Source organism: Diadema antillarum, unplaced genomic scaffold (assembly GCF_040938485.1).
Source record: "Diadema antillarum isolate AM-2024a unplaced genomic scaffold, OU_Dant_1.0 seq00000561_RagTag, whole genome shotgun sequence".
NCBI lineage: Eukaryota > Metazoa > Echinodermata > Echinoidea > Diadematoida > Diadematidae > Diadema > Diadema antillarum.
Window position 1 is genome coordinate 1,513,187 of NW_027271500.1, and position 27,339 is coordinate 1,540,525.

Sequence of the window (27,339 nt, forward strand, 5' to 3'; positions counted from 1 at the left end):
TTCAGCAGTTTATATTTTATGTATACTTATACACATATTTCAATTTCAATTTCAATTTCAATTTATTTCATATACACCAACATTTCATCAAAAGTAATAACACAAGTTCTTGTACCTTGTCGATAATGTACAAAACAAACAAAAACAATATACACACAATGTTATATTATAAATGTATGTGTTACTGTAATACATATAGTATATATATATATATATATATATATATATATAATGAAATCAATACATAATGTATTCCCCTATATGAAAGAGAGAGAGAGGGATGCTAAGCATTGTTTGAACACACAAAACAATGATGCACTTACTGAGAGAGAGAGAGAGAGAGAGAGAGGGAGAAGGAGAGAGAGATGCGTATCTATGAGAGTAATTGTGTACGTGTAACTTCTTAATGTGCTTCTTCTTCTCTTCTATGGTGAATTGTAAAACGGTTGGTTGTTTCTTGCATGGTGCAAGAAACAACCAACCGTTTTACCAACCGTTTTACAATGTTTGTTTCTTGCATGGTGCAAGAAACAACCAACCGTTTTACAATGCACCATAGAAGAGAAGAAGAAGAAACACATTAACATATTCTGCATGACGTAAACATTGATTATTTCCTATATATGGTATAGTTTTGCGGGGCAATTGTAGTTGGTATTTTGATCGGTCGTCGAGGTCAGCGGGCGATATTAGTGCGTATCACCCTCCATCCGGGTCTCACCATTCACTTTACGTGTAAACATTCTGGTCAATCACAAAGAGGAGACATTCACAAATCCGGGACAAACGCACCGCAGAAGAACGCCAATAAATCAACTCAAACAAGGTCGATCACTTCCAGTACTCAGCACTACGCGTCAAGCAATGACTAGTCCATTTGTGCTCAATAACTGCACAGTGACCATCAGTTATTACAACTCTCCAAATTGAAACAGAAGCAAAAACAAGTGTAAACACGTTCAGATGTTTGAAGTTCGTATGTTACAACTACATAATGTATCTTGGAAGTTGGAGTTGAATGATGCACATTGATGAACAATTTTGCAATTATTCGACATGTTGGTGATGATCTACAGGTAGTCAAATGTGGCTTGATCTATATCATAGTGTATAGCCGTATTCACATATTTTCCTAATTCACCTAGGGGATAGGTAATAATTATGATATTGACTGGCCTTGAGGGAGATACCAGATAAATATTGCCCGACTGAAAGAATATTGCCCTCGTCTTTGACTCGGGCAATATTCTGTCAGTGCGGGCAATATTTTCTGGTATCTCCCTCAAGGCCAGTCAATATCATATAAATATAAGAAGAATAAGAAGAAGGAGGAGAAAGCATTTATTATATCCCCAAATTACGTTAAAGTCATCACTGCAGAACAGTAACAACTCAGAAACAATGGGATTTGAAACGATGAATATGATTTCTTCTTGTTGAAATTATGTCAAGCAGAAATAATTTATGTGAATTGATATATTTCTGAGACCATAATATCATCAGTAACTTCATCGATAACAGCTATTCAGGGGCGGATCCAGGAATTCTGTAAAGAGGGGGCGCCTTTACAAAATAAAAGGGGGAGGGGCGCACACACCCCTAACCAATTTTTTTTCTATTTATTTCTTTTGTTTAAAGAAAAGATAATAAAGGGTGCGCTCCCCCCCCCCCCCCTGGAATCCGCCACTGACTATTTATTTCTTTCTTCTTCTTTTTTTATTGGTAGGTCGCCTACTTCTGCCTGTGACTAATTTCAATGTTACAATAAAATACAATGTATGTCAAAATCTAAGTGCCGGGAACTTTTTTTCTTTGTTTCAATCAGACTCTTGGTGACAGGCAAAAGTGGAATATTGAAAAAAGGAATTCCAGACGAGTCACAAAAGATAGTCTAATGAGAAGGAGTAATGTGAAAAGACTGAATTTAAGTGACAGAAATCTATGAACATATGAAAAATTTTGAAATTTAGGTGGTTTTTTCTTAGAAAACGCTTCTTGAACAGGCAATTGATATACAAATGCAAATCAATGAGTCAATGATGTCATTTGTCTCACAACTTGCCATAAATCACGCAATATCCTGCAGTTACCTTTTTTATTCTTCAAACGCATTTAAAACTCAGTTTTGAATCATACTACGTCCGACTTATATTCAGCCAGGAATAACACCATGTTTTACACTTTTATCGCAGATAATTGAATTTTCATCGTAATTGTTTGCTTAATATCAAAATAATTTGAGTTGATGACGTCATCACCTCACTCTGCATATTTATATCAGTTGATAACGCACTGCTCTTCCAAAATTGGCAAAACTACTACTTTTTTGTAGTAATAGTATGTACACGAGTTTGAAACTTTCCTTCCCTCCTCTTCAAACTCTGATCACGTGATGGCGCTATTCCGATCACCGTGCCCCCTTTTTCGCTGATGCTCGTATCAATAATGATTTCGATATTCTCAATCACATGAGTTTGGGGAGCCAGCGGAGTTTACTTCACGGGAAATCGACTTCCGCTAATCGAGCGGCTGGTAAATTTTAGGAGTGGCATATCGACGATTTCAGCCAATACCGATGACAAGAACGTAAGTATCTTGGGATTAGTTTCAAAGTTAGTTATTGTCGTTGCTTTTCTTAGCGAGCAAACGCGGGTAAATTTGTGGGATTTCTCGTAAGATATCGGTAAAGTTTTTGGATGCAGCCTGAGCTTCAGCAAATATTACAAATGAAAGTCCCAGCCCTATCTCAGCATGAGTCAGAGCATGAACAGCTTATGAATTCAGCGGACTCTGCATGCCGCGCATACCGCAGAGTGCCCCCGTACACGTCTGCCAGCAAGAGGTCAAATCCCGCAGGCAGTGTTACCTTGCAATGACACAGCTAAAATAACACATTTACCGAATCGCTGATATACTTGGATCTCGCTCCACGCACAGTTAGACACCTACCATATATTCTGATGAAAGTGTTCACCATTCTTTCAGGGATCATTGTAAATTAAATCTATGATATGCTATGCTATGCTATGGATGGTATGGTATTATATCCATATAAGTTTACGACTATTAATTTTAACTTTTAAGTTCACACACTATCACTGACATGGTGGACAGTACTTTCAAAGAAGGCGGTAATTTATTACATTTCTAATCTTCACTGATCTATCCCATCTACAATGTATGTCCTATCTCTATGACTCTAAATGTAGCTAGTCTAGATTTCTATCCAACAATACATGCTTGTATACTTTATTCTCTACAAGACACCACACACTGGTGGTAGATTTGCTAACTGCTCTATATTTACTATATAGAAACCTAGGCCCCAGTTGTACTAGTTAACACCTTGACCGAAAAAGATCGGTCTGTATCTGGTCGTGAATTAAAATGATTCATTGAAGTACCGGTAATCATTGCATTGTTCAACAGATCAAACGCAAAAAACTTACACCCAAACATGGTAATTTATATCTAAAAGTCGAAGTCTAACGTTAGACATCTATAGCTATGGTCTAACATACGATACAGTTGAGTCAGAATTAACTGCGACCAGCAGCCCAATACGCATACCATATAGGGCATACACTGATACAGGACAGTGTCTACACTTAACAAGAGTCTATATTCGTACATACTACAGTGTCTGTAAATAACATTTCTAGACGTTTATAAACTTCTTTTGTTCATTTCCTCCAATCCTGAAGAACTGCAGTTGACTCACGTCGTACTTTGCAAACATAGAGTCTAGTTCTTGTCTGGTTGTTCACATTAGTATTTTTAGTGTCACATGATCCTGTGTATTCAAAACTATTCAGGTCTGTTTGGTTTAATGACATTTATTTCCAGCAGCCAATATACAGAGTACTAGCTATGACAGTCTACATTCTTAAGTACAAATTATTATGCAATCAATTTCGCCTTTCAGTGTAGAGCTGTGTTCAGAAAAGAGACAATCGTTAATTGTAGAGTTAGTGTAGATTTATTGTACTACAGCTGTAGAAAGGTGTAATGACAGACATGTTGGGCCGACACGTGTGTATCTGTAGAACAGTGGGTTGTTTAAATGTACGATGAGTAAGAAACATACTCATCATTCATTATCTTTTTGTTGTTGCTGCATTGATCGTGCATTCTAACTGAAGATTCTCTTGACACACACACACACACATACACACATAAACAAAGAAAGATCTCTTTGGATCAGGTAATTAAAAGTATGAATTTGTAGATCTACGTAATCAAGTTTATGGGGGTACAAAATATACATGTACATTGTAGGCCTGTCAGTTTTGTCATTTGTTTCCAACAATCTTGCCTACTCTGTTCACACTTCTACAGTGCATTTTTCTTTACATGAAACATTTCTAAGTTCATTATTCAGCTTTCTTTTATAGTGAAGGAAAACAAAAGAATTTCTGAAATGGAATCGCTCAACAATGTACAGTTTGTGAATAGTACGATACAATGTAAACAAGCATCCAGTGTCAACATTCTTAAAACTGATAAAAGAAGTAAAAAGTGAAAAAAAAGAAGAATGTACATGTACATATGTCTCTTCAAGGTTATCTTAAATTTGTTTAGAAAATGATGTCAGTATTTACACTTTGCTACAATCCTCCTTCCCACAAATGTGAGAAAAAATACAAAATAAACAAATAATGTTATCATAGATGTCAGCCTTGTTGAAGGTCCTGTTTACTTTTGGGAGCAGTGATTTAAAGAATGTTCAAGATATCACTTTGATGGATAATGTGTAGGTCACTTGTATCACAAAACATCCTGCCATATGAATGCAGTTTTTGCAATAAGGCCTAAGATATAAGGAGATATCACTATTTTTCTCATCAAACCTTAATTGTAGATGATTTTGTCTGTAAAACATTTTTATCATAACTATTGTTCACATTTTGTATATTTACCAATGCTCAACATCGATTATACTGGTACAGATTTTTACTTTGGTTGGTTCTATCCCTAACTGACATTTTAGAATTATTGTTAACTACTAATGCTCGATTTTTGTTTCATAGGCAAATGGTGGATTATGCCTTTGATAGCAAGGTTTCAACCAGTCTAACAATTATGAGCAGGTAGAGTTCAGTGTATATCTTGAGTTATCAGAATAACAGAGTTACATTATTCCTAGCTCAGATCGTCTGCCGTTTGACGTAGAAACAAAATCATCCATTGGTTATTCTGCATAATTTGTAATTAAAACTGTGTTTAAATAGTTCTTATCATTAAAAGACATTTCAATGTGCAAATATTGCTTAACCTATGTAAGGTGATTTTTACCCAGCTCCTCTAAAAAGGGCAACCAATACAATTATGGTACAAGTGTATAGAATCTACGTCACATAATATGTACATGTGAATGCAAGGAACTATGCATTTCTAATTGCCATTATATCTCAGAGTGTGTAGTTCATAGATATCACTTTACCAAAATGTTAACCATTCTAAATCATTACTATTTTGAATTTTGGCCTCAAAAAGGTTATTATTACATGAAATTCAAGCCCAATGAGCATTTGTGTAAGAATTTTCATACACAAATTTGTACATGTACAATGTAGTTATATCTGGGAAATATATGATTACGTGTATGTGAGAACAGATTTTTGTTTGTATTTCATAAAAACTTATGAGACCGTGAAATGCTATTATGAGTGAGATTTTGGAATGCTTGCAGGACTTCCTAACAAGTGATTTACTGTGGCTGGGGCAAAATTGTGATTCTGTGACTACTATTATGGTCAAATGTTGACTACAAGTCAGATTGGATGGTCCATGACAGTGTATTAAAGATATAGATCATGACCTCTGTGCAGAGCATAATAAAGACAGTATTTATCTATTTATTTATTTATTATTGTTATTATTATTATTATTATTCATTGTTATTATTTTTCTTTATTTAATTTTTTTTTTTCCGAAACAGAAGGTAGTTGTGGTGGTTGCAATGAACAGGTGGCCACTGAGATAGGTCTGAGTGCATTACTGGTCAACATGCATGGTCGTTGGTCCAGAGAAAGAGAAAGATCCAGTACACCACAGGTTTACATCATGGCCTGGACACACAGCTAACATTTTTTATGATGAAATCAAAAAGTGCAGTGCGTTTTGCGTATTTGCTCAAAATTGTGAAGTGAACCGGCTGATTGATAGTGCAGCAGCTAAAGTATACTGTAAAAGTGGAAATTTTTGCACATTTCGCGCAACCCGAAACTAGCGTGAAAATAAAAGCACGCGATTATATTTGTTTGCCATATGTTCCAGCAGTTGATGACTTGATTCCGCGGAATTAAAAACACGCGAAACTCTTCTTACCCCGCCGAACGCGAAACTCTTCTTACCCCGCCGAGCGCAAAAAATTAGTAGTGCGAAAATATCCACTTTTACAGTATTATGGCATCTATGGCAACTGCTGGTAATAGCTAGCTGTTCTGGGTCACATTTTACTCATGTTTTGTATACATTCCTTATGCACTGCCGTAGGCTAGCGGGATGGTTTTAAGCAGAGATGGCAAGTCTATGGAGCAGCGAGGCGTGAGATTTGGCAGCGCGTCAGCGCCACCCGAACGGCCGAGGTGAGAGAACAGGGGTAGGGGGTGTCCCCTCTTCCTTCTACTGCAAGAAGCTGTAGTGTTTTCAAGCTGTAATTTGTGCGGTCTAGTGCATATTAAAGGGACTGTACAGTACTGGTTGAGGTGGGGATTCATGTTTTGAACATTCTTAGGTAAGATAATGAGAAACCTCTCATGAAATATTTATTTGTTTATTTATTTATTCAGTTTTATTATTAAAAAAAAAAGAGCAGGGTAGTCACGTTCAGGGCCCAAGGGCCTGCTTTTCAAGTGAGTCCTGTTACAAATAATACATATTGCGAGTAAAAATCACATAATACAACAGCAACAAATATGAAAGAACATGTAATTTTAAGAAGGATTCAATGTTTATTTGATGAAAATTGGTTTTCAAATGGCTGAGATATCCAAAAAAAGGATGATAATAAAAGGCGACAGGCCACAACTTTATTAGGATATCTTTGTTTCACACTGTTTTTGGATATCTCAGCCATTTCAAAACCGATTTTCATCAAATAAACTTTTGATACCCTGTAGAATTGCATGCTCTTTGACATCTCATAGAGTGGTTTCTGAATATCTTGCAAAAATGTTAAAAGCTAAATCCTCACCTCGACCAGAACTTTACACACCCTTTAAATGTAATAATCTTGGATTATTTTGCCAAAAAAAAAAGCATGATATGCATGTGATTATGAGAAAGACCCCTGAGGTGTGAGTCTCACGCCTTTGCAGGTGAAAATTAATGTGTATGTTTTATATCCAGTGAAATTCTTATCGTGGCAAATTGTATGTTGATGATGTGTATGCCTCGAAAATTGAAGTAGCCCTCTCTGATGTATTGTGCAGCACAGATAGCCAAAACGTTTCTTCCATAACTAGAAGAACACAACATCTATATTTAGGATGCAGTGTTCGCAAGCTCGCTGTACTTTTGATATTACCCCCCCTGTTCAGACGCAAGCCATTTTATTCCAAAACTGGATAACGAAACAACGTATGAGGAATTATCGTATAGCCGACAGACCGCTCAGGAAAACGTCGTATTGCTTACAGTTTTCCCACTACGCATGCTGCTTATGGTCATGAGTGACAGCTGTGGGGTCACCTTTCGTGCACGCTTCCATTAAGTCCCGCCCAGTTATACCGTTCTGTGGTCACCATACGTTCAGACACCTAATGGACATGATGGACTGCTGATTCGTCATTGAGTTCTAGTTCGAAACGATGCTCTGACTGTTGTTTCGCTATACGTCGTAAACTCGTTTCATTATACGTCATTTCGTTAGCGTTCAGATATAAATTTATCGTATAGTAGCTATACTGTTCTAGTATATTTAGGTGATCCGAGTATCCTTCGGATCACCTTCTGTATCTGTACGGATTCTTTATTTCTTTATTTCTGGACAAAAGTTGTGCAGAGGTTAGCTCAGAAATTCCTCTGCCTATCAATTTCAAACTTATACCATATATGTATCGTGTTGCAAAAACGACAAATCTTGTAAAATCATTGTGATCAGTCGACCGTGACGTCACTATGACGTCATTATATGAAAACACATTCTCAATCATATCTCATTAATGGAATGGAATTTTTCAATGAAATTTACGTCACATATATTTCAACTGATGCGCATTCTACTCATGTTCTCAAAATTCATACTTTCTCTTAAAACGTGCGCGTACGCGCGTGTTGAAATATTTGTATGCTCAAATCGAGCTCAAATTTTTTTTTGCACACGTTTCAGACCATTTGGAGCATTTTTTGAAAAAGTGAAAAAATTGGACGGACGCGTACGTGCGCGCACATATACGCACGCACAGCTCATATGCAATACAAATTTCCCGTTTTCCACCCTTATCGGATGCTTGAAATATCAAGCAATATTTCTACCAAGTTTCAAGTCAATCCGACTCAATATGACGTCATACGGGCCCGACAAAGTTGAAATTCCGCGCGCGCGTCAATGGCGATATACAATGCAACAATGCCAAAAAACCGCCAATTTTAAATCCGAATTTACTCGCCAGGATGGACGATGACCCCCCATTTTCTTTACATATTTTGAAAGCAGATGAGTTGTACATGTCATTTCATGGGTTGGCGATGCTGGAAAAATGATGAAAAGATATCAAATTTCTTAATAAAAGAAAAAAAGTACATTTTCAGAATGACGTCATCAAATTTCAAGTTTACTCGAGCGTATCTCACTTATCCTTGGCCAATTTTCACCCAGATTTCAGTATGCTGTAGCTAATTTAATACTCTATCATTTTTAATCATCAAAAATTTCGCTGGATGAAGTCTTCACCTCGTAAAAATAGATTGAAGGTAACCCTGTCAAATTTGACCCATTTGCGAGTTATCTCTAGGCGTGCAGTTTTTCTTGAAATGAAAATTAACATGACTGTCTTTATCGAGCACTATCTCACTTATCCTACGGTGAATTTCTCCCAGATTTTAATATGTGTTAGCTGAGACTTTGCGCTATCGTTAATGTGTCCTCCGTTTTTTTTCATACGACGTCGAAATCACGTCGAAAAACTTCGCTTAAATTAAAGCTTAGCTTCGATGTATTTTGATATTTCTTTCTTTTTCCAAATTTCTTTGCAATAACACATGAAAGACATTCCCTAGTACCCCCATATTTTGCACATGTTTAGTTCGTGTGACGTACATTATTTTATAAGGTAACAACTACTTGATCGAACACCATCTTGGGTAGGTAAATTAGGGTCAAAGGTCATAAATGTATCATCCTGTATCTTGGTGAATACATGTCCTATCTTTCCAATATTTTGCACACACAAAGACCACGTTACCAGGATCATTTCACAAAGTAACCAGTTTTTTCTCAGATGCCATCTTGGGTGTGCAAAGTGGGGTCAAAGGTCAAAGTAATATACTTCATTCTGTATCTTCGTTAGTGGATATGGAATTCGGTACCAAAGATGGCAAGTCTGACTTCCTTTTCTAAATGAGAATCCAAACATCACGCGGCCAATGTCTCCTCGACACAAATGAAACCGGTATGGTCATGCCTATTGGGATCAGGACTCAAATCATTGATTTTCGAAGAGATCGGATCGCCTAATTTGTCAGTGTTGACAAATTCCGGTTCTAGTTTTTTTTTGCGTTTGAACACCCTGTGAGAGTGCCTGCCTCCCAGGCATTTGGGGTGTGGTATTTATTTACAACCAGAAGTCACTCAGAGCCTAAGGGTCGAGGTGAACCACATGCTTGTCAAGGCATGGACCTGCTACAAATGTAGCTGGGCAATCTCACAATAAGTGGGGCACATAAACGGGACATTCAGGCTGCAAATTAAGTTTTGCTAATTAAATGCCATTTTATTATTTTCATGTAGCGAAATATGTGTTCTGCCATAATCAAAATGTGAAAAGATATGTTAGGACCACCCTTTCTTTCTACTGGACCTTGGATCATCATGTTCACAAAAGTGAAGGTATGTAACATGGACAGACATTGGTCCCCTTCAGCAGTATATCTTATTCAGAATTTGAAAGAAGCTGTAATTAATATTTTCAGGTACCATGCACAATGAAAGCAAAGTTGAATATTTCCGGGGTATGTACATTATTTTATGAAATATTGTGAAATGTTAACATTGATTAGTCATAACATTATTTACATGTTTAGTTTAAATTCTCTATTAAGCCAATGTGGAAAGCAAGGGCCTTTAAAAACAACTTTTGTTACTTTTTATACTGTGTATGAATTACTTAAAGTAAATGCTCTTCATAGAAATACAATTGTTTAAAGTTACAACACAATGTTAACCATGTGGTCAGGGAGCTTGTGTCATTGAAGGTACAAACATGGACAGACGTCTGTCCATGTTCGTACCTTCACTTGTGTAATGGTTCAAAATTTCTAACAAGAGACATCTGTATGCTCTGATCTGCTAATGGAAAAAAATTATTACATGAAATCAAATTATTTTGACCATGTAAAATTACAGCACCTGAAGGATAATAATCATGAGGGGAATCTGATCTTGAAGGTACGAACATGGACAGACGTCTGTCCATGTTCATACCTTCGTCTGTCCATGTTCGTACCTTCACATGTGGAATCATCCAAAATTTCATATTAAAACCATCTGAGCTCTCTAATCTGCTAATAAAAATAGTGTATGACATGAAATAAAAGTATCCAGATCATGTTTAATTCTATTACTAGAAAGATGTCACCATCATCTGTCAAGGAAGGTACGAACATGGACAGACACATGCGTTTACTGTACAGGTTGTCTGTCCACACACGAAAAAATTAATTCACACATTTTTGAATGATTCACAAAGGAAAATGATTTCAGACATTGTTAGTATATGATGTCTTTCTGAGGCCATAAACCTTGATGACTCATCTTTCTGTATTTTTTATTAAATTTTATATTCAATGAAGGTACAAACATGGGTGAAGGTATGTAACAAAGTGGACAGACAAGTTTTTGGCTACTGTCAAGTCACGGCAGAAACTTGTGGGACTTCCCTAGGGAGTGGAAGTATACTGATTATGTAGATGCTGGCCTGGCATGTCTTATGAATCCAAGCAACTGCACTGATATGGCTTATTTTTCAAAAAATGAGTCTTCTTAAAATCTGTTACATACCTTCAAAAAGTGGACAGACAAAGCAACACTTAAGTTTGATTGCCAATTGCATTAAATTTGCTTTCAAGCTAAGCTAGTTTTGGTTAAAACATTTCAACTTATCCCGTAATGAAACTACTTAATCACCAAAACTCTCTTTCTGCCCACTGGGAACAAAAGAAATTAACAGGTGAAGGTATGTAACGGGATGGACAGACATGCCTATATCATACAGGCTATAACTGAAATCCATTTTCATTTAATAAATGAAGTAAATCTGAAAGGTAGAGACATTTCTTATTTCAAATCTGATGTAGATTGTACAATGGAACTGTTCTGGATTCAGTTTCATTGCTAATTTTTTTTAGATTACTGTTTAGATTTCTGATACTTAAAATGTCCCGTTTTCTATGCCTGTTTTACTGTCTAAATTGACGTTTAATGTGATATAACAAAAAATCCACCCATTGAATGAACTCAATGTTATCTATACTATCTCTCACACTTATTCTTTTCAAGAAAATATATTAACATAAGGAGGCAAATCTGAATTACTTTTATCATCAAAGCTCAAATATCAAAAGTGGAAAAGGGAATAGTTATTGTGGGATTGCCCAGCTACTTATGAATGAAGCTCAGGTGGGGTGCCCCTATCAAGTTGTCCACATTCTAACCACATGATTTTGTGTGGTTAGGACTATTGATAATATTCCCTAAGTTAGTTAATATGAGACTGGCACTTCACACGGTCAATAACTTTAAAGTTTAAAGTCTTTAAGTCCCTGCACTTAAAAATTTAAAGCCGCTTGGGTTGTCACTATCAACAAAGTTAACTAAGTTTAGGTTAACTCAAAGGTATACATGCCAAATTTTTGTGAACCTTAGTAAAGTTAGCCACAATATGTTGAAGTAAGCCAGCTCAATATGATCTTTGGTTTAGAAAGTTTTTCTGCACAGAAGTTGTAGTAGGCTTCTCTCTTCGATGACTATGAATATTTAGTGGCAGCTACTGGTACTTCTCAACTTCAAAGCCTGTACGGTACTTCAAATGCTTTACAATCTTGTATGCTCACAGCTATTTAAAAATGAAATCCATGCGAAAATAGATTCACCACGACGTGCACTGTCATTGCAAACGACTATTAAAGTATCACAATTTTTTGCCACCCTACTGTGCATGCACATGATTTGAAGTAATTTTGGTCTCAACAACCATTCCATTTTGGCTATTAAACTAATATTTTTGTGTACAGTGATTTTTATTTTCTTGCAAATGACATGGCACACGTTTTTGCAAGATGTTTTTGACAAGTGATACCGACGCTATTGTAAATGCTCTCTTACCCTTGCACATGGCAACATTTTCACAAAAAGTAAACACTCACAAAAGTAACAACTTATACAGTATCTTTGGTCTTTGTGTGTGGCAGAGGGGAGAATCCAAGCACAGAGTGGAAGTCACTTAGCAAATACAGTAGATATGATTTTCATGCATTGAGTGCTCTCAGTGCAAAAAGTTACAATGGCAAACTTATGGGCAATAAGGACAATTAATTTGTACATTTCCATATAGGTGTTTGGTGTTTAGCACTGTTGCCTAGCAACTTTCAACCCAATGTCACAAGTTTGTTGATATCTTATACTATCATTGTGAATTTTAAGGTTTCACAGACAAGAATTATGCCATATTTTGATATTAGAATATATATTGTTTTATACAACAATGTTTTGTATGGATACAGCTTTATTTTCAGTTGAAAATGATTAAATTAAAGGTGTATAATCAAAATTTTTTTCTTTCTCTTTTCTACAGTACAGAGATGTCGCTGATTAATTCCGTGTGTGTGCGATGCCATTCTGGCTTCAAGCAGGAAGAGCGCATCGTCAACTCTCATGGGGAGGTCTGGCATGAGCACTGTTTTGTGTAAGTTCTTATTTCGTAGTAATTAACATTTTGCATATATATATATTTTGTTTATCATTCAAATCACACCAGGGGGTGTTTCATATAGCCGTTTGTAAAGTTACGAACAACTTATACGAGCGAGCGACTGATGATCAGTTGTGATGTGCTATACTTACCAGAATTTCAATAATTCATCACAAAAACTGGTCACCAGTCGCTCGTATGTTGTTCGTACCTTTACGAACAGCTTTATAAAACACCCCCAGGGCCCTGTTTCATAAAGCTGTTCCTAAAGTTACGAACAACTTACGAGCGACTGGTGACCAATTCTGATGTGCTGTACTTTAATACCAGAATTTCCATAATTCAGCACAAGAAGTGATCACCAGTCGCTCGTAAATTGTTTGTAACTTTACGAACAGCTTTATGAAACAGGGCCCAGGGGCCTGTTTCATAAAGAGTTGCAATTGATCTTACACTCAATTTATTGAGTATAACTTGGTGAATCGAGTTTAAGTTCAATTTTGAGCATAAATCCTGTTTCGTATTAAGACTTAGAAGTGTCTGTGACGTGTTATGCTGATAAGCACTGAAAGACTGTGTACTTTATTTCTTGTATTCAAGGTGAAGGGCATACAATGTATTTGGCGTGTCTGCATCTGTGGTGTATGAAGTATAAACTGTATGAGTATTGCTTTATATGATGTACATTATTTTTATTGCACAAGAACAGATTTTGATTTACACCAGATTATCTCTGTATTGGAGGCTGAAAGTATCATATAATGCATTGTAGTTCATTGAGTCAGTGACGAGTTTGTATTTAGTGTTTTGCCTAGAGTGTAGAGACTTGAATAAACACTGTGTGCTCGATGAGGAAGCTGTACTGTAGGTAGTTGAGTTTGCACTAAAGGTTGTATGCAGGTATGGTGTGTGTGAAATTTCAAGCAGGCCTTCAAAAATCATCCGGTAGTCTGAAAAAAATAAACTGGATTTGGATCATGTTTGTGTGGGGGAAAAAAGATTCCCTTTAGTGTGCATGCAAACAATTAGTATGAGTACAGGATACAAAGATTGTAGATAACCTATGTCAGTAAAGTCTGGGCGAAATGGAATTACCTGTACATAGATGTAATTTAACATTGTGTAGTTGTCATAATATGGAATGATTTATGCTAGTGTAGCCACATACCAATATCTGTGTTCCTTATTTTTGTATTTTATTTTATTTATTATATATTTATTTATTTATTTATTTATTTTTACTCAAAGTGGCCCATAGCAGATTTGAAACTAGGGGATATTAATTGCATTTGAATTAAAAAAGAAATGTGGAAATTTCAAGATTCTGTAGAAAAACTGTGGCAAGTTGTGAGAATATATATGACATCATCATGACCCGTAGGCCCTACACATTTGTATGATGTTCACATTGGCTCAAGAAGCGTTTTATGAAAATCACTAAAAATTCACAATTTTTGTAAGTTCCTTAATTTGTATTTGATTGTGATCAAATTTTCACTGTTGTGCTAATATGAAATGTCCCTCTTTGTTTGTTAATTGATATCAGACAACTTAATTTTATCTACTCCAGAATTCTACTTTTTAATATTCAAGTGCTACTTCATGTGCCGTGCAATAAGCGAATGAAATTCTGTCGTTGTGTGACACAAGATTATAAATACTGTACCGTATGTCCCAAAAAAAATTACAACGGGACCCTCCACAATGATATCTTTAAAAATGTTGAATCAATCTAAATACAAATTCAGGGTATGAAACTATAACTCATTGCCCACATCTTACAGAAAACCCTATTCGATTTGCTGCAGTAGTCAAAGAGAAATGAGGAATTTTGTAGAGGATGTCGGGAATCTCTTCCCTCCAAGTTCTGTCTATTGTATTCACACACAAGATCATCGAAGTGCTAAACTTGGAAGAATCAGACTCATGACATGCTTTACAACAATCAACATTTCTCTGTGACCGCTTAACCAAATCGAATGGGGTTTCCTGCAAAATAGAGCTAAAATGTTATATTTTAAGACCCTGAAGTAGCATTTAGACAATTTAATCATAATGGGTGTTACTGTTATCAATGCGAAAATCTGATTGTATTTTTTTTTTTTTTTTGTGGGGGGGGGGGGGGGACATACTGTACATCCTTTCTTCAGGACCCACTCCCTCCAGTGTGTAAACAGTACAAATCAGAATGACAAATTTCGGTGTCTCTTCTACCGTACATCGCTACTGTTCCACTATACAGTGTGTAATTTGTGTAGCAGGCGAGCTCCTATACATGGACAAGTATGTGAGGAATGGTCCATAGAGCTGGTTCCCTCATTCAAGACACTCCCTGAAGCTGTAGTCTCAAATTCAGACCTCTTGTTTTCTCATCCATACATATGGGATAATACATGGTACAAGAGCGTAGACCATACTGTGTGCATTGAGTACCAGTAGTTGTACAGTGAAAATGAAGGAAACTTTTATTCTTCTTTATGAATTCCAGGTCAGTTCTGATCTTCATGCTTACAATGTACATGTATAAAGAAATGGTACTGTGAGTGAAAATTATTTTAAGTAAGATGAAGCAAAAGCTTTGCCATTTACAATGTAAGTGAAAATTTGAGTGATACAAGAAGAAGACTTGAAACAAAAATAAATGAATTTACTTGAATGGTAGGATAGAACCTCTATAGAGTACCTAGTGGATGAAAAGGGCATATAATGACTGTGACAACACTTGTAAAATACTCACAGATTTGTTTTTCCCTAAAGGGCAACGTTTAATTAGTCTTTATAAAATAGCACTGTACCATTGCTTGTACTGTAGTATCAAGTAGAATGCCAACTATTAAAATAGGCTCTGAATTCAAGTTCAAAGAAAAAAGCCCTGCCACCAGTCATAACCCTTAATTTGTCACACACGAAAAAAAAAAAAAAGGTTTAGAATTTGGAGACTATGAGGCTCACAGGAGCTTTGGACTGCTGTGTGTAAAGTACTGAGCCAAACCCAGCTGAGTGGTGCATGGTGTGATATTAACCTTAGCTTCTCCTCAGTCATCACTCCCTGTATCACTCAATTTTCAAATGTCATTTTCATGCCCCGCCCCCATTTTAGTCCCACTTTCCCTATAACCCTTCCCTTTCTCCTTTAAAGGGTATGTACAGTTCTGGTCGAGGTGAGGATTTAGCTTTTTACGTTTTGCGAGATATTCAGAAACCACTCTATGAGATGCCAAAGAGCATGCTATTCTAAGGGGTATCAAAAGTTTATTTGATGAAAATCGGTTTTGAAATGGCTGAGATATCCAAAAACAAGGTGAAACAAAGAGATCCTAATAAAGTTGTGGCATGTCGCCTTTTATTATTATCACATTTTTGGATATCTCAGCCATTTGAAAACCAATTTTCATCAAATAAACATTGAATCCTTTTTGAAATTGCACGCTCTTTCATATTTCATAAGAGGTTTCTCATTATCTCACTTAAGAATGTTCAAAACATGAATCCCCACCTCAACCAGTACTGTACAGTCCCTTTAAGGATGTAGGGCCTACTATGTAGATCATACTTTGTATCCCTAGCTGTCTTCTGTATCGAATCACTTTTTGCTCAACACCTTTTTGATGAGTTCGACAGTGTGTCACTTTTTATAATTATATCTATATATATATTTTTTTGTATACCTGTATTCTGGGATTTTATTTCAGTCAGCCTGAGTATTTTGTGATTTTCGTAACAGTGCTCCCCAAAAGTAAAAAACATTCATTTGCATAGTAGGTTGTTATCCATACTGAGTACCTCGGATTGTAAACTTGATTTCTGACACTTCGTTTTAAAGAAAATTTTTGTTCTACCCCTAGAAAACTTGTCCATGTTCTTTTGGAAATGACTTCATTGAAATGTTTATAATTTATCCCGTTGCTAAAGTTGTATACATTGTTGTTGTTGTTGTTGCTGGTGTGATGATACTGATTTTGTTTTGCATTAAGACATCATGACAGAATTTTTGGTACATCAAGTTTTAACTTTTTGTGACATAATTGGAAACCACCTATGTGAAACATTAAAGAACATATGATTCTAAGGCAATTCAAAGTTTATTTAATGAAAATTGGTTTTGAAATGGGTGAGACATCCAAAAACAAAAGTGATCCTAATGAATGGTGGATCCCACTTTTTATAAGGACCACTTTGATTTACTTTGTTTTTGGATATCTCGGATATTTTAAAATCAATTTTCTAGTGTGGTATCAAGACAGAGTACAGTGTACATAATCTGCAATTTTGTGTTGATTTTTTTTCGCTTATGAACTGAAGGAGATGTATCTGGCAATGTGTGTGTTATCTAGTTTGCAGGCACAAACCCTTGTTGGCTGCAAAGGAGTCTGCGGCAAGACTACTACATGCACCACTGGCAATGTGTTGTAGCTTCTTGGGAGAGGCTGCAGTGCCTTGGTAGTCTTGGCGCACACAGACTCCTTTACGACCAATAAGGGTTTGTGCCTGCAAACTATGTGTTATTGGCCACAAATGTCTTCCCGGTTCCAAGCAAAAATTGTGGTATAGCATACTATTAAAGCAATAGTCTGTCTGGAGGAAGAGCAGACCAGGATATTACATGTATGTGTATCGTCACATCCAATCCATCGTGTCTCTGCCAGCTTAAGCCCCCAGACAGCCCATAGCCTTTATCACAAGCCGTTTGTCATACATGTGTGATCTGAAGTTGATTGCTAGTAGAGTGTGTCGGGGATGACAGTTTTCAGGCAAAAGCCTGAATTCAGGCTGTGAAGTTTCAAAGTGCAGGCCCTTTCATGTATAAAGTACAATGTACAGTGTAGCTTCACGTACAAGTGTAGTAATAGAATGTAGGTGTACAGCGTTGTTTTTTGAGCCGTCTCTTCTATTCTCTGGCATCCGTGCAGACACAGGCTCAATTTCAAGAGAATAGCACAGTTGCTACAATGTAGGCATTGTGGGATGTATGGATGCAAATAAATATTTCTTCTCTCTTTTCGTGTCTTTTTATGACTTTTGGGTAAACATATTTCTAGCTACCAAAGATTGCAGAACTTGAGAATAAAAAGAATTCATACCAAAGAATACGAAGATGTAAAATACAGAAACATTCAACAGAATACACATGTACATGTATGTATGCACCAATATCTACGACTGCTGTGTAAAGTTGTTTGATTCATGACTGGACAAACAGTGTACATGCTTGTACATGTAGTCTCAGTTGCCATTGTGAAGGTTTATGGCAGTTAAAGGGATGGTACAGTTTTGGTGGAGATGCGGCTTCAGGTTTCCATTGTTTTTTGATGATGATTTTTTGAGATAATAAAAACCTCATAAGAAATATATAAGAGCATTGATATATGGTTGTAAAGGGAATTCAAAGTTCATTTGATTAAAATCAGTTGTGCAATTTCTGAGATATCAAAAACAAAGCAATCCTAATAAAAGGTGGGACATACTTTTAATTAGGATTGCTTTGTTTCACTTTGTTTCTGGATAGCTCAGCCATTTCAAAACCGATTTTCATCAAATAAACTTTGAATTCCTCTTCTAGAATCGTATGCTCATTAACATTTCATGAAGTGGTTTCCAAGTATCTCGCAAAAAGCTAAAAGCTGAATCCTCACCTCAACCAATACTATACCATCCCTTTAATTAAGGACTTGCCAAAGATGGCTGATGCTTTCAATGTGTGAAAGTTGAGTTGATGAAGAAGGGCTCTCCATGTCATAACTGCCTGGTGATTCATCACTTTTCGTGTCTCATTCTGTTCTTAGATGCGCTCAGTGCTTCCGACCTTTTCCAGGAGGGGTCTTCTTTGAGGTGAGTGTGTTCCCTTTAAAGGGAAGGTATAGATTTGGTTGAGAAAGGGGGGGGGGGTCAAATTTTAACCTTTTGTGCAATATAAATAGAAACCATTTATAGGAGATATTGAGCATAAAATTGTAAGAGGAATTCAAGTATATTTGATGAAAATCAGTTTTGAAGTGGAGGAGATTTAAATAAAACAAAGTAAAACAAATTGTTTTTATATATTATTCATTGCTTCTTTTTTTTTTTGGGGGGGGGGGGGGGGGTTTCATACTATTTGCAGTACAGAAAGTTCTGATATTTGTTTTGTTATGCATATAAATATGATGTCCATATTATCTGATTTTAAGTCCCAAATGGAGAAACTTATTTAGGATACATGTACATACAGCAGTTCTCACATTACCCTAAATGAACTTGAGAATTCTTTTTCTGTACATGTGCCATTTATAACAAAGAGGTACATTCCATTTGAAAAAAAAAAGAAGTTTGTCGTTAAAACTCAACATCATAAATCTGTGTGCAATGCTGATTTTGTAATTCTAATCAAGAAAAGTTCAGTTTGCACTCCGTCAAAGGGCTGAATTTGAACAACTTTGTGAGCTGAACACAGGATGCCAAACTTTGGACCCAAGACGATGTTTTGCCGTGCTCAGAGCAAATTGAGATATTACGATGTGTATCAAATTTTATTTGTCTGCAGTTCGAAGGCAGGAAGTACTGTGAACATGACTTCAACGTCCTGTTTGCTCCATGCTGCGGAAAATGCAGTAAGTGTTTGAATTACAGGTTGTACCCACATAATATTTCCTCAAGATGTGTGGCCTGTCTACCAGACTGTAGGTCTTTTTTTTTTCTTTTTTTTTTGGGGGGGGGGGGGAGGGGGGGGGGGGTCATTGTTCTTTACCAGTATCTGGGACATTTCATTTTTTCTTTTTTTTTTGCTGACTTACTGTTAGTGTTATAAGCTACATGTATTAAGATCCTAGCTTCTGATTAGCTAAGAGTGAATGTGTCCAAAAAAAAAAAAAAAAAAAAAAAAAAAAAATCCAATAAAACGCTTCTTGAAAAATGCCCCCTGGTCAATTTCCACACTAAATTGCAGCGACCATTCCATAGACTATGTTGCACTTCCGTGGACACACCCACTTTGCCCTGAATAAACTTCTGGAGCATAGTCTCTGTTCATGACTGTTGTGGGTTCTAGCCAACTGCAAGTGCCAGATGTAATGGGCAGTTTGATAGTGTAAGGCTAATTGGCAGCAGGGGTTTGTTTTTGCCATCTTCACACACACACATTGTGATCATAAAACATGTCAAGCCACGCGAGTAATGGTATCATAAAGTCTGTAATAGATTACTTTGTAGGTATTTTTTCAAATATTACCTTTATACTATTTAAATTTCAGTGTGTGAAACTGGGAATATGTTTATTAGTATTATCAACTGACGGTAAATTTCTTTTATAGTTGCGAAGGAACTGGGAAGCATGCTGAGGATACTCCCACGTGTCATAACAATTCGCTGCATACCTCTCATTATTATTTGTTGAAAAAGTGGCATAGACCACTGCCTGTATTATGATTTCTTCTGAGATTTAGTAAAGTACAGTGTCTTGTAAAATACAGTTCTACGACAGCTATGGATTTTTATATTTTTTTTGCAAAGAGTTTGTTTTGTGCTTCTAAAAACTTTCTTATCCTTGATGATTCTGTATCATGCTTGAATTATTTCAAAAATTATATTAATACAATAGAAAACTAGACAAAGGCTGCATTTATCATCTTTCCCCTGTTTGAAACGGCTTTCCATACCCACTATCAAAAGTCGTTTCCAAAGCCCTCATCGCCAACACGAAAACTGGCCTTGTTACTGTGCAGCTGCATTACGCCATTTGCCCCGAGGAGATGGGGTCTCATATACAGCGTGTGCAGCACAAAGTTGTTTCAAAACAGCTTTGCATTTATCTCGCTTCTAGAAACACATTTCTGGCTGAAACCTGTTTCAGAAAGCACAAATTTGTGGTTTTCAAAAAGGCTCTCCGAAACCCATAATAAAAACAGCTTTGTGTTTATCAATATCATCTCTAAAAAAAAATCCCTGAAAGCCATTTGGAAAACCTGTTTCTGCTGAAAAAAAGAGTTGATAAATGCACCCTTATTAAACCTAGTAAGAATGTCCGTATTGTACACACCGTATATGATTGGACAAACATATATTTTTGTTTTCTTTTTCCTAACAATCACATGTCAAAAGATCTCATACTGATCTCGTTTTACTTTCTGCTTCCTTTGCAGATGAATTTGTGATAGGGCGTGTCATCAAAGCCATGAACAACAATTGGCATCCACAGTGCTTTCTGTGCGAGCTCTGTAACGTGGAGCTGGCCGACTCGGGCTTCGTAAAGAACCGTGGCAGGTAAGTCAGGCTGAGTCACATGATAATGCTGTGGTGGTGCGTGTTTACATACAGCGATATGACTACTGTGTTTTTGTTGCACAGTATGCGGTTGGTACGTAGCAGTCTTACAGCAAACCAGGAATGTCATGCAAATAATATTAATTTCAAGAGTGATTGTAAGTGTCAACTAGAGAAATATAGTAACAAAGTGGAAAAGCACCCGGAGAGCACAGACCACCAACAAGCAGCTCATTTCCTCCCGTAGGGTCCAGACAGTGTTCAGGATCAGTACCAAAATCTAATAATCTGTTCCTTGTGTCATTATCAAATTTGCCTGAAAATTTCATCCAAATCTATTCATAAGTTTGAGTTCTTTCTTTTTTTTCAACAGGCAGACAGACAGACAGACAAACAAACAAGCAAACAGACACACAAACCAACATCAGCACAAAAGAACCCTTCTTGGTGGAAGCAATTATAGATAGAATGTTCTGGCTATTTTTCTCTTTTTTGTGTGTGTACATTTATGACTTATGGTAGATGTTTCTGGTATTTCAGACTTAAAAGATGATTTTGAAGTTTAAAAAAAATCATGCTCAGTGATTTTTTTTTTCCATATCAATTTGGAATGGCTGCTTACTGCTGAACTCTTTTATGATATATTCCCAATCAGAGTCCATATATTCTAATATTTCTTTTCATTGTGGTATGGAAAATTGATGCAAAATTTGGCACATGCGCAGCTGATTCATGTATTTTTTCGTTCCTTTCTTTTTTTTCTTATTTCAAATACAACATAATGGCTTCTGTAGCAGACTTAAACCAGTATGAAACCACAACTTCCTGTTCTGAGTTTGCCACTGTCCCACTACGTACATTGTATATTAATTTCAGTGGAGTGGCACTTGATATGGCTGTGTTTGTATACCGGTATATCAATGACAAGGTTGGTGGGTTGTACATTTAAGGCCTGCAGCATAGGCAAACATATCCTTGTGAGTTCCTTTTTTTTTTGTGCCATGACTAAAAGGCCATCATCTTATTAAAGCCCCCCAAATTCATGCAAAATTTTCTTTCTGCGATAGTACTTGGGAGTGAGATGATATGAGTGCAATATTTATACACAAATGTGTTTTTTTTGTGTGTGTTTTTTTTTTAAAATCAATTGTTCATGTGATGATGATACCAACTTTTGCTGTTTGAATCTTGTTACAGTGTTATAGATTGATATAGATCAGTTTTCCTGAAGACAAAATTGTTTACAGTACTGTACATCTTACGTGCCAACTGTTTTACAACAAGACATGGCATGGAAAAAGTTAAAATTTACTGGAATGTTAGGCTAGCTTATTTTCCCCCTGATGCAAAAAAAGGTAATTTTGCTTTCAAAACAAGCCATTTTTCCCATGATGCATTGCGCTGATGAGTGTAGCCACCTTTAATGCAAGGGGAGAGACGTGCCTTGGAGACATTCTAATCCACAGGAAATGGTAATTGCCTCACCAAGGTTTAAAAGATTCACTTTAGGATTTTTTTTTCTCCCCTCAGGATTTTTTTCCCCTTGTGCATCATCTTTGTGGGTTCAAAATTCAGTGCATTTGCATGCAAGGACATGGCACAATGTAGCTTGGTAAAAAAAAAAAAAATGCAACTGCAAAGCGTTGCATATAGAAAGTTGTGGAAAAACCTGCTTTAATCCATCTTCAATGTGTGTAGCTACAGTACAAAGTGTTCTCAGACATGCTTTCAATGGAAAGACTTGCTTATTAGCCCGCTCCATACTAAATTCTGAAATCCCCATAGACTTAATACACAGGCCACCAGGTTCCCATATGGAATGGATTTTGACAACTAGGTGCAGCTGGAGTTATTTCATTTGATCCTAGACACATTACAAAAACAAAGCTAGATGAGTGGATAAATGACCACAAGGTTAAAGTCTATTGTTCATGCTGATGATGATAGTGCATGTACACTTGTATATGAGATGCCAACATTACAATGAAGTAATGGTCCAAATATTTGTTGTTGTTGTTGTTGTTGTTGTTGTTGTTGTTGTTGTTTTTTATAAGTGATGTGTGTATGAAATTCACTTGTTGAAATTTGAGGATAAATCAGTGAATTTGTAGGAACATTGGAACCTGCCTTTGAGATACCAAATTGTCTGATAGATGATATCAAAAATCTCTCAAAATTTAAATCATATCATTACAATTTCCAATGAAAAGATCACGATGATGTAATATGAATTATCATTATGAATTATGCCTACAAACTACAGATTGGAAATTTATGAGATATTTCCAAGTGCTATCATTGAATTTGGGTTGAAGAATTGCTGTTTTGTTTAAAATGTATGCAAGTGATTTTTTGTTTCAAGTAAGTAGGTATCTGCTTATGATATGTTTGAGGGTTTCTTTCTTGTTTCTATCAACAGGGCTCTGTGTCATTCATGCCACTTGAAAGAAAAGGCTGCAAGTAAGTAAATTCATTTATTCTTACAGTACAGATACACCCAGACAGACAGACATACACAGCCTGACACACTGCAGCTACAATTTCGGACACTCACTCACACACACAGACGTTTTTGCAAAGTCTGGCAGCAGCTGTTTATGATGTTGCCCCTTGAATTAGACTCACATTTGAACTTTGCAGGGACAGTGCAAAACTACTGGGACAACAAAAGGCATTTGGTAAACAGTATATTTCCCAGTATGGACATTTTGCAGATTTCCTGAGCTTTTGAACTTGAGCAAAAATGAAATATGATTTGTTTGTTTGTTTGTTTATTTTACAAAGATCCTAAGCTATATTCAGAAATACTTTCAGGCTCACAGATATAAGCAAGTAAAGTATAATGAAATTGAACAAGCCCAAAAATTTCATTACATAGAAGATTCTACTTTTGCTGTATTTGGAATGGAGTGTTATATAACGAGGCTGAAGAAAGCAACTTAGATTTGGATCCTACTTGCAAGTGATGTTGAAACCAACTTTGGATAGATACAAGAAGACTGTTCAGAGCTGGACTGGAAACTACACAGCATGCTACAGAAAACGCATCATTCTTCGTCGTCCGCTTCTCATAAATTATTCATGCTTTGTGTGCTTAAAACTGTTAAATGTTCCTGCTGTTTGACCAACTCTTGAGCTGTCTTGTGTAAATTTGCAGATTGGATACATTTGGGAGGTGTTGATAATACCCTTCTTTCATTAGGCTAGGTTATCTCAAGCGCAAGTTTGGGAGAGTTTACAAAAGGGGAAGGATAAATATTTGTTACATTTAGGTGATGGACTTACAGTTGTAGCTGGCATCTATGGAGATATAATCCCAGCTCTAATATAGAACCCCATTTGCTGAATGGTAGACTGTGATTAGAGTTGGCCATGCTGTAAATGATTTGAAGAAAATTTAAAGGGACTGTACAGTACTGGTTGAGGTGGAGATTCATGTTTTGAACATTCCTAAGTGAGATAATGAGAAACCTCTAATGAAATATGAAAGAGCGTGTATTTTACGAAGGATTCAACGTTCATTTGATGAAAATTGGTTTTCAAATGGCTGAGATATCCAAAAAGGTGATAATAATAAGGGGCGACAGGCCACGCCTTTTATTAGGATCTCTTTATTTCACCTTGTTTTGGATATCTCAGCCATTTCAAAACCGATTTTCATCAAATAAACTTTTAATACCCCTTAGAATTGCATGCTCTATGACATCTGATAGAGTGGTTTCTGAATTTCTCACAAAATGTTAAAAGGTAAATCCTCATCTTGACCAGAACTGTACACACCCTTTAAAGACTGCAGGAGTAGAAAGTTAGTATGACAATTAGATCATCTTGAAATCTGGATTGTTTGGTGGGAAGTTTAAATGAGCTAACAATAGTGAGGACTTTAATACAGCTTTGAGGTATCTGACTTGTATGTCTACCATAACCTTAAAGGGCAACAAGTAAAACGAAGGATAATGAAATGACAAGACAAACTATAGTTTATCATGAATCACAGTAAATTACATCCAGGAATATGCTTGGAGGGACTTTTTTTTTTGCTTTTCTTTTTTAAGTATGAAAGTTCAGTGTAATTTGTCTCTTTTATCAAATTTTCAAAGTACAACAGTGTACATTGCATTCAGTGAAACTATAAGTATATGTGGGTATTTATTTATAAAGGGAAAATGTATCAAACGTAATGTATTGATCTACGTTTTGTTTCTCCTTGATGTTCTACAGGTACTGGAAAGCATATTTGCTACCGCTGTCAGTAAGTACAAATTCCGTCAGTTTGTGTGTTTGTGTATGGGTCTGTTTTTTTGTTTTGTTTGTTTGTTTGTTTTTTGTGTGTGTATGTGTGAGTAACTGCCTTCAAATGTTTCCCATTTTTCAATGTACACTCGCTATTGATCAAGCAAGAACTCCTGGAGACCCTCAGGTGCTGAATTAATGCAGCTGATAATTGTACAAGAGCAGTTGTAATAGGGATGTGCAATTAGGGCATTGTTAAGTCCGTCGTTGAATGTAATTCAATTTTTCATTAATATGATTATGGGTTACAATTCAGTCTCTATTTGGGATGCATTCTTTGGGGTCACGGTCTCTTGTGAAGTGCCTGATCTCTTGAGTCACCATTCTAAAATAAAGGAAATAATAAAATAAGGTAAAAAGTTAAAAAAAATAAATAAATAAAAAACTGACAGTAAATAGGTCTTGTTAAGGCCCTTTGTGTGTGTGTGTGTGTGTGTGTGTGTGTGTGTGTGTATCTGAGTGTGCATATTTGCATATATACACCGTATGTATCTTGGTGGAGGCCATGACATGTGATGTAGTCGCCAGGACTGTATGAAACATTTTATGATATTGATATATCTTCAAAAATGGCTTTCTTTAGTTTAATAGCTTTTTTTTTTTCAATGATACAGCATGTTAATGAGAGGGGATTCATATTTGATCTAGATTTGTCCATTTTCATTCAGAGATTCATCTTTTTAATATTTGTTTTTTCTCCAAAATTCCTTGCTTTGTTTTTACTGCATTGATTCAACACAGCTTTTACAGGGAATATTATCCCTGTGAGATTATCAGTTTTCATCTTTATCGCTGATATGTCTGTATTGCAGTGGTGTCATTGAAGACGGAATGCTCATCAAATACAAGCAGGAACCCTACCACGCCTACCACTTCAACTGCACTCATTGCAGGTAAGTTGCCAAATCGTTGCAGCCACACCTTCAACCCTTTTAGAATGGGCTCAGGCAGTATGGGGTATTAACTCGAGAAGGGAAGTACAACCTCAGATTTAAAGTGAATGTGCACTTCAGGTTCTAGTTGACTCTTATTAAAGATAGCAGAGAATAAATATATAGAACAGCAAAAGTTTCCTTAATATGGGGCAAAATGAGAAACTAATAAAAATATGAAGAGGTGCAGTTTGAATTTTTTCTTTTTTTAAGGTCAAAACTACATGTACATGTACGTACGTATATATGGTAATTACAAATGTAGGTGTAGTGACAATGTCATGTGATCAAATGTCTGGAAAAGAGAATAAGCCTCAAATGTAGCTGATGGTTTGGAAATAAATGTTCTGGAAAGAAATTATCTTCACTCAGATAAAAGCGGATAAATTGCAAAATGCCTGGACACAGTGGATTGTGTTTGCAAGCATAAATGAAACAAAATTAACAGACATGTTGCAGGAAATACTAGTAGACACTCATGACTGCCATTAGATGACAGTGTATGGATCTTGAGTATACTCTTGTTCGTGTATATGATTTTCAAAATTTTAGTTTTCAAAACAGTTATTTTGTGTATGACTAACCAGCGGACTAACTGGTATGTCTTCAATGCGAAATTTCCTTGTGGGTATTCGTGAAATGATGTCAAAGGTTTGCAGACTTACTCTCTTGTGAACTCACCAAGAGTTTCTTGTATGTTCACAAGCTTTGATCCCACTTGAAATTGAGATACTAAAAAGTGAATG

The 27,339-nt window shown here is 36.2% G+C and overlaps 1 protein-coding gene across 1 annotated transcript; it reads left to right on the forward strand.

The window, feature by feature from the left end:
* Positions 1–2,523: 2,523 nt before the first annotated feature.
* Positions 2,524–26,558, forward strand: LOC139734997 (LIM and senescent cell antigen-like-containing domain protein 2). The gene is made up of 9 exons (XM_071645771.1): positions 2,524–2,586; positions 6,499–6,590; positions 13,017–13,127; positions 18,917–18,962; positions 19,654–19,720; positions 21,248–21,368; positions 23,788–23,828; positions 25,590–25,620; positions 26,474–26,558. Exons 2-9 carry the CDS (start codon positions 6,508–6,510, stop codon positions 26,556–26,558), a joined length of 585 nt encoding a protein of 194 aa, XP_071501872.1. The 5' UTR covers positions 2,524–2,586; positions 6,499–6,507.
* The last annotated feature ends 781 nt before the right edge of the window (positions 26,559–27,339 follow it).

Bases quoted from the DNA above. Each gene is read 5' to 3' on its own strand.
- LOC139734997 (XM_071645771.1), top strand. From the start codon at position 6,508: ATGGTTTTAAGCAGAGATGGCAAGTCTATGGAGCAGCGAGGCGTGAGA. The intron at 13,128-18,916 runs GTAAGTTCTTAT...TTCTGTTCTTAG, and splicing joins TGGCATGAGCACTGTTTTGT to ATGCGCTCAGTGCTTCCGAC. The intron at 21,369-23,787 runs GTAAGTCAGGCT...TTCTATCAACAG, and splicing joins TTCGTAAAGAACCGTGGCAG to GGCTCTGTGTCATTCATGCC.